The 16,583-nt window shown below is 37.3% G+C and overlaps 2 protein-coding genes across 10 annotated transcripts in view; one reads left to right on the top strand and one right to left on the bottom strand.

The window, feature by feature from the left end:
• evla (Enah/Vasp-like a) overlaps window positions 1-11,260 on the top strand; it is a 29,261-nt gene extending 18,001 nt beyond the window's left edge. For 4 of the 9 annotated variants that reach the window (XM_043263675.1, XM_043263672.1, XM_043263674.1 and 1 more), the window contains 11 exons: window positions 4,316-4,373; window positions 5,070-5,131; window positions 6,124-6,930; window positions 8,306-8,553; window positions 8,668-8,771; window positions 8,873-8,909; window positions 9,030-9,075; window positions 9,434-9,494; window positions 10,015-10,075; window positions 10,185-10,242; window positions 10,322-11,260. In XM_043263675.1, the coding sequence (XP_043119610.1) occupies window positions 4,316-4,373; window positions 5,070-5,131; window positions 6,124-6,930; window positions 8,306-8,553; window positions 8,668-8,771; window positions 8,873-8,909; window positions 9,030-9,075; window positions 9,434-9,494; window positions 10,015-10,075; window positions 10,185-10,242; window positions 10,322-10,359 (1,580 nt within the window). In that variant the 3' untranslated portion in view covers window positions 10,360-11,260. Of the gene's footprint in view, window positions 1-4,315; window positions 4,374-5,069; window positions 5,132-6,123; window positions 6,931-7,154; window positions 7,500-8,305; window positions 8,554-8,667; window positions 8,772-8,872; window positions 8,910-9,029; window positions 9,076-9,433; window positions 9,495-10,014; window positions 10,076-10,184; window positions 10,243-10,321 lie in introns of those variants that run through there. The other 5 variants (XM_043263673.1, XM_043263678.1, XM_043263677.1 and 2 more) reach the window with 5 other exon arrangements.
• Window positions 11,261-11,372: 112 nt separating this feature from the next.
• degs2 (delta(4)-desaturase, sphingolipid 2) lies at window positions 11,373-16,324 on the bottom strand. Its single transcript, XM_043263680.1, has 3 exons — window positions 16,170-16,324; window positions 12,907-13,649; window positions 11,373-12,105 (listed from the first exon to the last, which is right to left on the bottom strand). The coding sequence occupies exons 1-3, from the start codon at window positions 16,249-16,251 to the stop codon at window positions 11,962-11,964; spliced, it is 969 nt and encodes a 322-aa protein (XP_043119615.1). The 5' UTR covers window positions 16,252-16,324; the 3' UTR covers window positions 11,373-11,961.
• Window positions 16,325-16,583: the final 259 nt, after the last annotated feature.

Raw genomic sequence — 16,583 nt, 5'->3', positions numbered from 1 at the left:
TAATGCAAAAGCACACAAACCAAAATGTACAGTTTGGGGAAAAAAACAGAAGGTCGGTCACATTAAAGAGAAATTAATACCAATGAACTGAAAATGTAAAAGCTTCTAATTATGTATCTATTGGTTGTTGTTTCCGCATATGTGCTGCCTTTTGTGATGGTGAAGGTTATTATTATCGCAAAAAAGAAAACAGCAAACAATTATTGGAATATAAAATATTTTATAAAATACATTTGTATACAAAATAATACAAAATAAATGTGTGTAATGCATTGAAATGACTGAATTAAAAATAAAATAAAAGTAAATAACAATAATAAAAAAGAAAAATAATATTAATAGTATAAAATAAGAATTGTTAGTGTTTATATAATTGTTATTGTTGTTACCTCTAATATGTATTAATTATTTTTATTAATAATAATAATTGTGACAGCTGACATAAATGTTGCTTCATTTAATATTTTTTCTATAACTATTGCTAAAACATTGTCAAAAAACATATCCTAAATTAAAGAAAAATATTTATTAAAATCACATCAAAATCCAATACATTTTGTGCACGACAGGATATTCAAGCCTTAGGCCTAATGCAAAAAAATATATAAATAAAATTAATCTTTACACAATAAAAAATCATGTTATCATACAGCATACTTGGTCTAATGCTTAATTTTTGTATTACATTTGGGGTTTTTTTACTTATAAATTTCTAACTGTAAAATACACTACATATTTATATTATGCAAGTGGTGTGTTATTAAGGAAAATGTTTATCAAACAAATGACCAAAGGAACCCATCATCCAATCAGATTGTATCTGTGTTTCCACTTCTTATTATCTCAGTAGACTTCATCATTTCAGCTCAGTGATCACCAGGGTATGTGTATTTGGTACAAAGGGACTCTGCTGCTGCACGCAGCCACCAAATCACATGGTATGTGCGTCATAAAACACTATAAATATTGTCTCTGCATTACTTCAAAAGCTCATCTGATTAATCTTAATATTTGGTTAGCCTTTCCTCTCCAGGGCTTTTTAGGCATTTAACCATAAATCAAAATAACATCCAGAGCTCCAGATTTGACTCTTGAGAGGCACGTAAAACTAGAAATCCATTAACTTTATTCAGCATCAGTCGCACCCACCATTTTAATACACTCCAACTGCAGCCATTTATCAGCATGTTGCTATTGCAAGGGATTTAATCAAGTTTATGAAATAAATCACACAGAGTATTACACCTCCACGACCTGCAGTAGAAATGGATATGTGAGTTATATCATTGTTTTTGATGCATGTGGTTATAAAGTGCACTGCTTAATTGATATCAAAGATTATGGTTGAATCCAGAGCACACAGATTTAGATTTGCTTAGTAAAGTCTACATAAAAAGAGATTTCATGCAAGTCTTGCTCTAAACTCCTAGCGGAAATTGCCGCATTGTCTCGCTTCACCAGTGGAGCAAATAGCGTTTATGCATTACCCAGAATGCTCAGCATTAATGGTTTATAGTCTGCAAAATGACATTTTATAAATGATGCCAAGTTCTGTTAAATTTCCATTGTAAGATTTCCTCTTCTTTCCTGATCATTTACAGCCAGATCATATGAATATCAAGTTGTTTTTTAGATAATTCAAGAGTTTTAGTAGTTGCATGGCGTCTGTTGTAATAAGTACAGATGATTTGGGACCATCTGCTGCCGACAGGACCTCAGGTGAATTGCATGTTTGCGACACTGTGCGATTTCACGTTACGTATGAGCATATTCCCACTCCTGTTGCTTGAGGGACTTGATATTCAGTCCTGCTGCAATTATTCAGAATTTTTTTTTTTTTGTGCCAATCTGTTTTCCCACTTAGATGTTGAAACAGCGTGAGCACACACTGAAATATAGCTATTCGTTTTTGCAAGTAGGCCTAGTTTTATTACGCTGAGAGCTATGACAGGAATATTTTTGTACTCTCATTAAAATACGGATCTTGTGATGTATTGAGTGATGTTTTTGCTGGATTTTTTTTGGAAGTCATTAACAGTATTTTAGGATGCGACGCATTCAGTGAGACTTCAGCTCCTATAATCACCTCAAGGACGCGGATCATTTAATGATTAAATGTGGGAGCAGAATCCCACCTGTCATCTGCAGCTTGTTTAGATCCGGACCGAGCTTGCTGACAAGTCCTAATGCAAAGGTCTTTGAACCTTGTGTCGTTTATCTTGCTTATTCTCTCTCGAACTGCAATAACTGCTCAGGGAACACATGGACTTTACTCGCTGAAGAAGCAGAATTTTATTTAGTATTTATTAAATAGTAAGTATTCCTTTGCACTGTGAAGGAGTTTGTGCTGTTTCTGCAGTACTGCCTGAGGTTTCCTGTTTAAATTTCTCACTTCTTTCTAGTCTGATTAGCTGTAGTAAAAAAAAAATATGATCTGTTTTGTTATTTCAGGGTATCTGCTGGTACTTTTCACTGCTTATTATTGTTTGTTTTGTCTCAGTTAGCAGATGATCGACCTTCAATGCTGTAATGTGGTCCAAAAAAAAAAGAACGGTCAATCAATGTTGAGATTATGAGATCTGTACAGTAGGACATTAAAAAAATTTTGCGATATCATTGTGGATTCAATCTGTACAAATCTGAAGTTTATTATGGCAGAAGTCACTGAACAGATCGAATATTACAAACTGGCTTTAAGGCCTGTTCACACAAAGAACAATGACTAAAGATAATAACTAGGACACATTATACTCTGGTGCATGTTTATGTTTTGTTTCTTATAAGTGTGTTACCATTTTAAATGCAGATTTAAATTCTCAAGCTCTTTAAAGGTTGATACTAATCGGGTATCAATATTTTTAACTAGTACCATCAAACGATTAATTGCATCCAAATAAGCATTTTTGTGCACTGTGTATATTTCTTAGGTGTATATATAAATAAACATGCGTAAAAAAAATCCTAAATGTATACATGCATGTGCTTGTATATATATATATATATATATATATATATATATATATATATATATATATATATATATATATATAATTTTTTTATCATTCATCGGAAAAAAAAATATTTTGAAGGCTGAATCATTCTGAAACAATAATGTACCTTGGTATCATTATAGTTGTGATGTGGACTTCCCTATTCTAAGAATTCCTATTCCAATCAAAAGAATTAGGATGCTTATTACAATTTTAACTATAAACACGGGTTCACACAATGATTCTGATTGGCTGTCAATATTTGTGTCATTCATCAGCTGGAAAAACAATAATTCTTGATCGTTGAATCTTTCTAAACAATATCGTTCCTGTGTGTTGTTATATTTACGATGCAGACTTTCCTATTTTCAAAGAATTAGAACGATTATTACAACTGTAACTATAAACCATTTATAGCTGTAGTCATTGTCCTTGGGGTGAACAGGCAGTAGTTTTTTTCATACTCCACCATTGTTTGCCCTGTCTACCTACGTGAACAGCTCATTATTTTTCCACCTTAAATTTCACAGTAGATAGATTTTGACGTCCTAAACTCAATTATGTTTGATGGTGCCTAGCAACTAAAGATTATGAACCACATTAGATATGCTCACGCTAAGGGTCTTTCTCTGAACAGAGGGGCCTTCCTCCCTCTCTTGAGCATTCGTGCCCCATACTGAGTCCCTGAATGTCATATGACGTAAATAGTCATCTTCTCAGTAACCTGAGAGCTGTGTTTACCATTATTAGCAGAGCTCCTTCACACCCTATAACAAATTCAAAAGAACGATTAGGGTGGCTTACGAACGTCTGTGCTAAGTCTCCCAGTAATGAGGTGTTGGGTACGAGGGTGATATGTTTGGTCTCTTGCTGGATTTATTGCATTGTAATCGTTTGATTAATTTGTCACTTAGATGTCTTAGTTTGGGAGAAAAAAATGGCATATGTCCAATACAACTTCATGTGTCAGTTAGTATTTCATTAGACAGATGAACGGGTTTTCATGACATGGCCTGATTAGAGAAAAAACAGGCGAAATTATGTGGGGTAAAAGAAAGCATGAACCATTTGTTCTGACCAATGTCATGGTTTGTTTAAAAAATATATATATAGCAAAGAGTATTAGACATGTCAAATACATAAATCAGCTGTCCAACGTGAAATCTGGGTCCTGAAGAAAACCATTGGAGAGCTGCTGTAGTACTTAAATCTGTCATAAGGTCCCAGAAAATATTAACGCAATGCGGCACACATTTTACGGTTCCTGAGAGGCAATCAAATAAAATATTTAAATTATGAGGTGCAATTATGTTCTTTTTCTTCAGGTCCAGGAGCACATCGTCAGAATGGACCGGTGACAGATGATGGCGAGGCTCAGAGGAGGTGCGGACCGTCTCTAATGACACTTTCTCTTTCTGAGACATCTGTCAGATGTTAATCAAGCTTTTAAACATTGGACACTGGCCTGAATTACAGCATATGCTCTCTTTTTAAAGTCAAGTGTGTATTTTATTTTTTTCCCCTGAAAGATGTAAACACATTTTCTCTGCGGTACCTTCGAATTAGTCCTGTTTAAGCATCCCACAGCTACAGTGACTCAACCAGCGCTATGAGTTTGGGGCGGGACTGTCTGCTTGTCCCAACCAATAGCAGATGGTGTTCGGTAAAATCAATCGAAAAAAACCTAAATTTCCTTTGGTATTGCTACAGATATTGAAATTACTTAATTTTTGACATTACAGGTCAAAAAGTGTAGTGTTCGGTGTATTGCTGTTGCAGAAACTACTAATCAAATCAGCAATCTGTTTAACCTTTTTTTTTTATTTATCACTTTAAATATTTTTTGTCATTAAGATTGAGAAACACTTAACTGCTGTCATAATACAAGTTTAGATTGTGTTCTGCCCTCTTGTGGACAGATGAAAAGCTGCGTTTTTAAAACCCACGGAGCCGAACAGAACACATGGTTGTTATCTCTCCAGTGAGCTTGTCTTTGTGTCTACTCGTACGCTGGATTGAGAGTGTTTAGATTTCACTTTGTCCAACATCCTTTTTAAGCGAGTTAACATTTGTTTCTAGGCAAATGATGGACCAGCATCAGATGCAGATGGAAAGGGAACGACGAACATCTGGCTCCGCAGGTAGACTAAAGACCCCACACCTCTGTGGAATTGAATATGAGACCGCATACTGTGTAGTTAAAAGACACACACACACACACATTAAATCACCCACAGGGTAACCCTGCAGACTTCATTGTCTGCTCGGAGAAGTGTTAATTCCCTGACCGCAGAACAGGTCCCTAGACCAAACAGCACATGCTTCCCATCCTCTTTCACAAACACACACACACACACACACACATGCTCTCTTTCTGTTTCCGCCCCTGCTTCAACATCAGTTCAGAGAAGACGATCGCCTTTCATAATGCCATGAACAACATTTCTCAGTTATGTTTTGGTGAATCTCACGAAACATGTCAAGATATCTCATTTCATCCCCAAACCTGAAGAAAGAAATAGAAGTAAAGTTTAGAAACTAAAAAATAAATAAATATATAAGCACGTTTTAAGGAGCTTTAAGGTTTTTTTCTTTGTGATTTCTATTATGCTGTTATACAGAAACCCAACATAATTATTACCTAAATTTAAATATTTGCATATTTAAATTGTCTCTCTCTCTCTCTCTCTCTCTCTCTATATATATATATATATATATATATATATATATACCTGTCACCAAATTAAATTGTTTTTATTACATTTTGTATATTTATTTTATTTATAAATGCATAGAACGTATCACCCGGTTTCATAGATGGGGCTTAGACTAAGCCAGGATTAGAGCGTAGTTGAATTTGGACATAAACCATTTTTTATAAACGTGCTTAGAAAAAAACACAAAACAAAGGCGCCAATATAAAATATGCTTCATTTCAATTGTAATTTTCTGAAATCTATCTGATCTAGATGTTTTTGTGAGATTCATCTGTTTGCAAGGCATACAACATGCTATTTTGCTCACATTTCATCTTTTTTAAGTTTCTTTGTACACGTTGATGCTTGATTTTCATCGCTGTCGCGTTTCTCTCTTTTTGTTTGTCATTTGTGTTGTCTTTTTCTCTGTTTCTCAGTCTCCACCCTTCAGTTTAAAGTATCAGCATCTGCCTCTCAGTCCGAAACCACTCTGCATGACCTCAGACAGTATCGGGCTAACACTCTTCCCCCTTCCTATGCTCACATTAACCCCGCTCAGCCCTCCTCCCACACCTCGTCTTCCTCCCAGGAGCGAGAGAGTGGCTACCGCACTATGGACTCCCCTCAAAAAAAGGCACAGCAGCTTTCTCAGCTTTCCACCTCTCTGGCTTCTGCTTTCTCCCCTGTGCAGCCGGGTGTCACCCCTCCACCTCGCAACATCAAGCAAATCCCTCTTTCCCCTCCAACGGCCCACCAGGACCCCAAACACGCCACATGGTCCTCCGCCCACATGTACGCCCCATTACCCACAGCATCGCCACCCGTCATAATGGCGGTGCCAATCAAACAGCCCAACCTGCCTGTCGCCCTCCCCTTGCCACCCCTAAACAACGGCCCAAACTGTGGCCCCAAAGCTCCCGCTAACCTGTCCCACTTGGAGCCTGTAACACACCACCAACCGTCGTCCAGTGGTCCGGCAGAGGAGTACTGCCAGTACCAAAACCCTCCTACGCAGGTCTCCTCTGGAGCTCCACTGCACCCACATTATCCCATACAAGAATCATCTTGCCCCCTGCCCCTTCTCATTGGCCAGCCCATCCAAGGCCCCGCCCTCCACCAGCAGCAGCTATACCAGGCCACGCCCCAATTCAACACCACACCCACCTCTCACTCTGCTCTGTGCGAGGGGGCAATGCCCAAGACGTCTCCCTCGCCTGTTTATCAGAATGCCACAGCGTCCAGCAGTAAGTATTTCAGGCTGTTGACTTTTGTCTGTGTTAAACGACAAAATCACAGCAGCTCATTTGAACAAACGGCAACTGCCTCACCTTTTTTGTTCAGCCTAAGATTATAAAGTAAACAATGTGATGTTCTTGTGTGTTTGCTCAAAGGTGATTTGTTCATATTGTTTAAAGGGTACGTCATACTTTAAACTAACCCCCGTATATTCAATTTTTGCTCTTTGCAGATCATATTTTCTAAGTTAAAATGGTTTTATGTAGATGCATATGTAAGCAGGGCTCAATACTAAGGATGGCCTGCTGACCCAGGACCAGTGTGAGAGGACTTTGGGCCACCTGACAGACCAATGTCATTTGTCCTTTTTTGTTGCGCCATTCAACGTTCATTGATCTCGTACATCTACTTTGCAAATTTTAATGCTTGGCTTTCTGTGATGTATTATTATGCAAACTCTGCTGATTTGTCTCCAAGATAATTTTATCTAGCTGGCTGACATGAATGAGGTTTTGTCAAATTTGCAAATACACCCCGGGGGCATCAATAAGTATGTGTTGAAAACTACAAACCAAAAGTGTGTTTACGATTTAATGATTTTTTTTTTTTAATGCATAATAAAATATACAATACTGTGCAAATGTTTGGGGTTGGTAAGATTTTTACCAAGAAGTCATTTCGGTCTCCTATGCTCCTCAAAGGCTGCATTTATTTAATCAAAAACAGTTGTGCTGCATAACATTTTTGTGGAAACCATAATTGTTTTTTTCCCAGGATTCTATGGTCAGCAGAAAAAGTTATTTGAAATAGTGGTCTTTTTTAGCATTCAAATGTTAATTAATGCATGCTTGCTGAATAAAAGTGGTACTGAGCCCTCACTTTTAAATGCCGGTGTAAATTGAACAAACATTGATAAAAACGTAAAAATAAAAAAAAAAAGACTAAAAATAAAGATTTGCTATTCTTTTGGTAAGTACTAATGTGAATAATGAATTTGAAAGTACTCACCCCACTGAGCCAGCAGAAAAAACTAATCCTAACTGCTGAGCCTATTTGTAGGTTTATTTTCCCTGTTTGTAATTCTGCTTTCTACAATTTAACTACAATTTTACATTTAAGATGTAAAACACAGATGTATGAAAGCTTGTTTCCACCACAGATCATTGCAACTTTTTTTTTTCTCACAATTGTGACCTTTTCTCAAAATTGCAAGTTTTAGTAAAGTCAGCATTGCAGGACACAAACTTGCAATTGCGAGAAATAAAGTCAGAACTGCAAGATATCATAATATGGGATATTTTTATAACGTCTGCATGGTTATATCACACAATTCTGAGGAAGAAAAAAAGGCAGAATTAAGAAATGTGAACTCTCTTCTTGCAGCAGGTCCTCCTGTTCCGCCGGGTCATCCCTCCATGCTCTCATCTGCTCCTCCTGTTCACCCCCCTACCTCAGCATGTATGGCGGGTCCACCGGCCCCTCCGCCCCCTCCTGGGCCACCCCCACCCGGGCCGCCACCCCCAGCCACAGGACCCCCTCCTACCCCGCCTCCACTGCCGGCTGGTGGAGGTCCTTCTCCGTCAGGTCTGGCTGCAGCTCTAGCTGGTGCCAAGCTGCGAAAAGTTCAGCGGGTGAGTGGCATTCTTCTTTCTCAAACTTAACATGTTTCACATATTTCTTTTTTATGCAATAAGTTCAACAATAGTATCTTGCTGCCTGATTATCGCATGCGTTATCTTTTGTAGCCGGAAGAAAGCAGTAGCAAGAATGATGCCAATCGCTCCAGTGGAGGCAGTGGAGGTGGTGGAGAGGGTCTCATGCAGGAGATGAATGCCCTTTTAGCACGGAGGTCAGAACGGAGGCCATTTCCTGTCTTTTTTTCCACAAAAATCCACGATCCATGACTTATGGTTATACAAACTTTGATTGTTGAATATGATCATTCTGCAGGAGAAAGGCTTCAGAGAAACCAGAAGACAGTCAAAATGTATGATTTTTTTTACATTATTTGTCAAAACATAAATAGATTGTACATATATTGTATATGTCTCTTCATATCTATTCATTGTATAATATATCACATCAGTCTGATATCTCTTTCATGTAGGAGGAGTCTAATGGATCCCCATCATCTTCTCGCGGACAAAATTCAGGTGTTTTTTTTTTATTACAAAACTTTTTTTGTAGTATAGTATAGTACGTTTTTTCATATTTCTAAAAAGTCCATTGATTAGCAGTGCTTAATAAAATATACAATAAAAACTAACGTAAAATATAGGGCCGTCAAAATAATTGCGTGGGTCATATGATCCCTTAGAAATTATTCTAATATGCTGATTTGATGCTCAAGAATCATTTCGTATTATTACTTTTCATATACTTTTGGCTTAATATTTTTGTGGAAACCACAAAAAAGTGGATATTCAGAAAAATAAAAACCTTAAAAAAAAATTTATTTTATAGTATATGGTGAATTATAACGTGTTAAAAAAAGGATTTAAATATTCTCAGATGCTGTGAAGAAGCCATGGGAACGAGCCAACTCTGCAGATAAGTCTTCAGCTTTGACAAGGTATGTTTTAAAAGGTTTACAGTAAAGAATTTCATTTCTATCAAAGTTCTTTGTGTCTAGACGCTGAACTACCCGTTTCTTGTTCATTTAAAACATTTTTTTTTTTTTTTTTTTTTACAAATTTACATTTGTTGAAGTGTTCCTTGATGGATTGCAACAGAGCAATGAATGATTTTATCAAGCTTAGAGTTTGCAAATGTGAGTAAATGCTTGTTGCTCGTTGCCAATACAAATGGTCACATTAAGGAAATGAAGGCCTGGGCAACGAACTAAAAGCAAACAAAGCCGGTTCTGCTCGCTTTCTGACAACTAGAAAATGTAGTTATGTTTTGTGTAAGCTTTTATTGAATGTTTGTGTCAACACACAGAAAATTACTTCTTTGAACTCTGAAAAAGAACCGGTTATAAAAACTGAGATTGCATCAGAGAGCAATTTTAATGTACACACATCAAACATGACTTGCAGGTAATTTTTTGATCGTTCAAATAGCCTTTAAATGTGCGTTTGTACATTGCACAGGGCAAAGCCAATCGGAAGCACCAGTGACGCCGAGTCATTTGACTTTGACAGAATGAAACAGGTTGGTTCAGAATATCTTTCAAAATGGCATATTACCGTTCTGTGCATTGTGCAAAAAATGAGGATAGACTGGCTTACTGACAATGATAAAAATCTGCTGCATTCAAAAGGAGATCTTGGAAGAGGTTGTGCGGGAATTGCAGAAAGTTAAAGAAGAAATCATTGATGGTAAGTTTTAGGAGATCATACAAAGAAATTATATGCATCTTTTCAGTTCTCATGAATACGTTTTTCTCTTCTTGTTCAGCCATTAGAAGGGAACTGCTGAGAATTGGCTCCACATAGTCTTAAAGGTGACGACGACTGATAACGACTGAAGGTTCGGGAAAGTACATGAAAGCTCACGTGAAAAGGTTCTCGCAGCATGTCTGCAACGGTATGGATGATTCGGTTGCAGAAATGTTGCGCAGATGTAAGGCATTACTGAGAAGGACAAGGGGAAGCTGAGGAACGGAAGGAATCAGAGTGAATGAATGATTGCGTGTATGGATGAGTGAACGAACGAACAGATGGAAATATAGACCTTCACACTGAATTTTCTATTTCCTCCAGTATGAACGTTGAGACAGGCCACTGTGCAGCTTGCTGCTCTCGCTCTTTCAAGTCTTAAAGTCAACAAGTTGGATATTACTGAAGATATTTTTGTTTTCTAAGTTTATATTGTTTCATTGGTCATTGTTGTTATTATTATTGTTAAGAATTGTATTATATTAAATGAGAGAGATACAAAGTTGCACGACAGTTATTGTCAGCCTTTTATATTTTATATTACTGCTCTTACTCTTTGGTTTTAATAAGTACAAACTGCACACATTTGTGCTAAACTGTCAGCAAACAACTATAGTTTTTCCTTTTTGTTTTTTTTGGCCAAAACAGAAGTTCAGTAGAACTTTTACGGTTTTAAATTGATTTGAAGGTATGAGGTTAAATATAGACGCTCTTTTAATGAGCTTAAGAGATGGACATGGAAATATATACGTATATATATACACACACACAAGATGAGTTATTGAAAGTGGCTTAAAGTATTGGGTGAATTGTTTGAACATACAATGTATCCTGGTTTAATTAGGTTGATCCTGATTTTAAAAGTTGATGTTGATATGTCACAGAAAGTACAATTAAACATGTTGAGAGTGAGATTGATGGAATTAAATGAACTTTAAAGCTTTTCCCCCCTTTTAAATCGGTCTTGTCTCGTACTTTCTTTAAAAAAAAAAAAAAAAAAAAAAAGTGTCTCATTTTCTTTGAACATTACAAACAACCCCTTGCAAAACCATTAAATCAAATTCATCATGTAAGATTGGAAAGTTTATTGAGTACATTGTGCCGAACAAATATATTCCACAACAGCTTTATCACAATGGAGCTCAGAGTTAAACAGTGCAAACGACAAAACATCTAAAGACTTCAAGTTTACACAATATCGCACAAAACTATTTAAATATTCTGTTTTCAAAAAGGCCTCTCAGGCATTTAAGTTCCATCCCAGCACTTCTTTTCTCAGGTACATCTTAACTGGCATCTCAGCAGTTAGATTTGGTTGAGAAACTGACGATGGCAATAATAAACAAATAACTGCATTGAAAGTGAACATGGATGCCGTAAAAACATGTTTTAGTTTGGAATGGGTGTGCAGAAAGATTGAGAAAAATGAGCTGGGCTTTGATACACCCGAACAGTAAATCACAAATCATGTGACACGGTCGCAGGGAACGTACAGATATTGTTCAAACATTGTACAGATGGATCTATATGATGAAATGCTGTGACAGAATGAAAAGGGTACACAGGTTCGTGTTTGGGGTTTGTTCCCTTTTAGTGCCTCACAGATGTGTGTAAATACCTTGTAGTATGTGAAGTTAGATCAGTACTCTAAAACCCAATTCATTCCTTTTTGCCAAGTTTGTATTGTCTCTTGATTCTGGAGTATGGGCCGACGGTGTCATCAAACACAAAGTCCCAGAGCACTCGCATCCAGGAAGTGTGTTGAGGGAGTGAGTCGTAATACTCCGCTGCAATCCTCTTGACCTGCAAAATAAACCAAATCAAATGTTAATAACGAGATTTCTGTTTATATATATATATATTTTGAAATACAGTACGTGTGCCAAAGAATAAGAACAGTACAAAGCAGCTGAAGTATACAACATGGGTGGGGTGATGGGTCAGTTTCCTGTCAGTAGTTTAAATATTAACACATACGATACACTGCATAAGTAATCTGCTTTTGGGTTCTTTCACACCGATGGTGTGATGCCTATAAACAAAATACAAATTTAAACTGTCTTATGTACACTGAAGCAGCATGAAAAAAAAAAAAAAAAGTTTAGCAAATATTAGTCTTGGCCCTAATTGTTACATTCTTCCTCTTAATCAGTAACAGTTTCAAAAATCAATAGAGGGCATCACCATTTCAGCTCTAGCCTGAAGAGTTAACTTCCTGAGATGTATAAAAAAATCTGGGGCCAGATTCACTAAAATCTAGAAGAATAATCCAATAGGGATTTACAATATCAATTAAGCGTTTTTTTGCAATGTATTATTCAATTAGATAATTTAATTTTACATGTTTATTCTATTTTTACATTTAGTTCATTGCCATCATCCAACCGTCATCTTTAAAACAGTGAAGTAATAATAATGAATGCTTAAATATTACATTTAGTACTGTACATTACTTTTTGGTGTCTAAATTTTTTGTCTGTAAAATCGACAGATTTTTTTTCCCAATAAATAGTGTGGAATTTTGCCATAATTATCTTATCGCATCAGCCCGAATTTTAATACCATGCATTTCTAAAAACAAAGGAAACACAGCCAAACTTGTACCTCGGGTAATTTGCTGCCAGGAATGCTGGGGAAGTCATGGTGCTCCATATGGTATCCCACATTGAAGGTGATCAAGTTGAGAGGGCCGTAATAAGAGTAGGTTTCATGACCTTTCGTAAACATGTAATGCTCAGCAATGAAGTGTCCAGAGATGGGATGCAGGCCCATACACAGTATAGACCCAGCGATAAGGTAGACTATGGGCTTGAGACCCCAAAAATAGTAGATGATAATGTCCACCACAAATTGTACAACTGCATTGAGCATTTCCAACCTTGTCAAGGGTTTGGGGTTCACCACCAACGGACGGAGCGCATAGAACAAAGGCTGGAGAAAGAGCCACAGCACCTTTCTGGCTGGGGTGCAGAAGAACCAGCCCTCAAGGTCGGTAGGAATATCTACGTCCAATCCATCTCCTCCGAGATAACGATGGTGGTCGATGTGGTACTTCTTGAAGGCTGCTGAATAAGGCAAGCCGATCGGGAGATTGGCGAACATGGCGAACCAGCGGTTCCAGCGTGCCCTTTTGGTGCCAAAGGCCACATTGTGTGAAATGTCATGGATGGCTAGGGTCAAAGAGTGGTTGATGCAGCCACCGAACGCATATGCCCAGAACAACACCCACTTCCAGGAGAGCTCGTGAACCATGTAACACGCCAGGAGCTGGGTGAGTACCATCCCCGACACCACCCACTTCAGCTGGGGGTCATGACCCATCAAAGACTTGATTTCAGGATACTTTGCTAAAGAGAGAGAGAGAACATGACAACATGAGATGATACAGTTTGAAGAATTGTTTTAAAAAAAAAGAAAAAAAATTATCCATTAAATCAGTCTTGATCATTCGTAGACCAAATATGCCTATTTGCTACTAAATTTATTATTATTATTGATATTGATATATTGATGATAATAATAATAATAATAATAATAAATTACTATCAGTGTTAAACAACAAAAAAAAAAAACGAAATAATTTCAAATTGTTTAAACTTTTTACTGTATTTGATCAATTAAGTCTTGGTAAAACTTGGAAAAAAAAAATAGTACAGTATAAAGATATTACTCAAAGATTGTTTACAATTACAAAACCTAATAAAGATGACCACTTCATTGCTGTTGCTAGTGGCAGCAACCTATTGAACATGTTAAGGCACTATGTTGCATAGGTAGTCAACCAATCACTAATTCTCCTCCACAAGGGAGAGACACTCCCCTGGCGCGGTGCCTTTTTAATTAGCACATTTGTTTGCCCTGCTAATGTTCTGTTGACATCATTCATTGCTGCAGAGTCCCTTTATACAAGTTCCACAAGGCACCTTTCCACAGCGCTAACTTTCACCTGTACAATTACAGGCGACCTGCACGCAAATCTGCCATAACGCTTTTTCATGCAGTTTGCATAATGTCTGTATGCAAACTGTTCATATTGCCAGGTTTTCTACTGGTTTAAGCTTAAGTGCATGGTTACATGTGCATCATGTTTTGTTTTTCGTCAAGGGCTATTCACAGTAAGACAGGTGAATTGGGCACCTCGGCCATCATTGAACAAGGAAATGTTTCATGGTTCAGTTCCATATGTCAGATTATCTATATTTGTTTGGCCTTTACATTTTACATATATATACGTCAAACAAATAGCCCTCACAAAACAAGCTGCACAGCTGCCTGCAACACTACGGGGCTGTACACAAATAGGTGGAGATTCTTAGATGCGCCTTGAGTCTCCTCTACTTTGAACAAGATCACGCCAGTCACGGCTTAATGTCACAGAAACACACAAACGGGTTTATTCTGAACAAGGGGGGTTGTATTTCAGCTTCTGAAAGTCATATTCAAGCCTAAAATAACAACATGCATGCAATGTCTCTGAACATCGGGCAAGTTTATCTGTGTAATGAGTAACCAAATGCTATAAAGTGAGTAAATACAAACCACAAACTCCAGTCAGATGGTAGTGGAACCCAAGGTGATGCTTTTGTTAAAAAAAATAATAATAAAATCCTATAAATGGTATACTAAGAAAAAAATTAATTATAAAGAAATTGAATTGCAATAGCAACAATCATTCTAACACTAGTTTTTCAACATTATATTTTGTGTATAATATTAATATGCAATTATTTCTAATATCAGTTTTGTTGCTTAAAATATAATATTTCACAATTATTTACTTTGGTGCAAATAATTTATGCATCTCAGAGTCTGTAAATAGTAGTCATCCTTTCTGGAAATAGTCTGACGACGACAGAATACATTATTAATCTTTAAAGAGATTGAGGTGTAAAACTAGCCATGCAACTTCACAATATCATATCAGCACCAAAAGGTGTTTTTCAAGGGCTACGGATGAAAATTACTCTAAAGGGTCAATGCCAGATCAGTGTGACCGCTTTTAAATTCCTTACTACTTTACACAGAACGAAAAAAAAAAACAGTCTGACTTTTTGTGGTAAAATCTCATAAAAGTTGCTTATAAATGCGTTTTATGGTGAATTGAGCTTGCGACATGATATCTTTACAGTTAGCCTATAGTCATAAGACTGAAATGTTGTTACCACGCGAGACACACTGCTATTGTGCAAATAATGCGTGGAATCAGTTTACACAAATTATCATCCCCTGAAGCCATTGTCTGATAGACGTGAGGAAGGTAAAAACACATCTCTGTTTCGCCTGTCTACTGCACCTGTCTTAAGTCTAAATAGATTAGACTGAACATATGGCAAAGTACGCTTGAACTCAGTTACAAGTAAAAATGTGGGTAGTTAGAACTAGTGTATGTATATGAAACATGACGAATTTTTATTTTTTTTTAATATTCCTCACGCGCCCTCTTCTCACAAATAAGCACTTGCGTAAGCACGCGCGCTCACCGTCACACACACACACACACACACACACACACACACACACACACACACACACACTTCCGGAGACGTCTTAAGAATTCATACCAAATTAACTTTTTTCCATTTGAAATTAGTGCGGGAAGATATTCACTAGGATAAAAATAAATCAGTGAGTTATGCCGTGACAGGCACCGTGCATGAAGCATAAATGTGATATATCCTTACCAACACGAGACAGACGAACAGAAAAACTAAACCGAACACGTTCCCAAATGGTTAAACTGACATGTACATGAAAGAAAATAAAATTCAAGGCAGTCGGCTAGTCGAAATCATATCACGTCTAGCTTATGTTTGAGCAAATCCTGATGACGTAGACAGATGCGTTTCTGTCATGAAATGTAAACTTACCTAATATTTCCTTTCTTCTCCATGTGTGCGGTTGCTCGTTATAGACCCATTCAAAGTCCCAGCGACCAACTGCTTTGCCCATTTTTACACCTGTGTGCTGCTGGTGTAATGAGCTCAGGTGATTCCTCGCTTACTAGACCCGTTTGAGACACGCCCTCTTAGATAAGAGAAGGAGAAGGTGTGCCTGAGAGTGAGTCTACGGCTAATTCACTAACTTCAACCGAAACCCTAAAGTAACGAGATTAAGTTGTTCAGAGTGCAGCCTAGCCCATACGGTCTGCCTCGTCCCAATAACAAAACCGTGCCCTGCCTCGTGTAACAGTCGGCTGGGGAATGTTTGGCGAGGAGATTTAATTTATACGCCTACAAAAATTAATTGTATCACTGTAATTGATGCACCGAATTTAATGAAAT

Source organism: Puntigrus tetrazona, chromosome 17 (genome assembly GCF_018831695.1).
Source record: "Puntigrus tetrazona isolate hp1 chromosome 17, ASM1883169v1, whole genome shotgun sequence".
In the NCBI taxonomy this organism is placed as follows: domain Eukaryota; kingdom Metazoa; phylum Chordata; class Actinopteri; order Cypriniformes; family Cyprinidae; genus Puntigrus; species Puntigrus tetrazona.
Note: the sequence above shows the minus strand (reverse complement) of the source record. Positions and strands in the feature narration are given on the sequence as shown.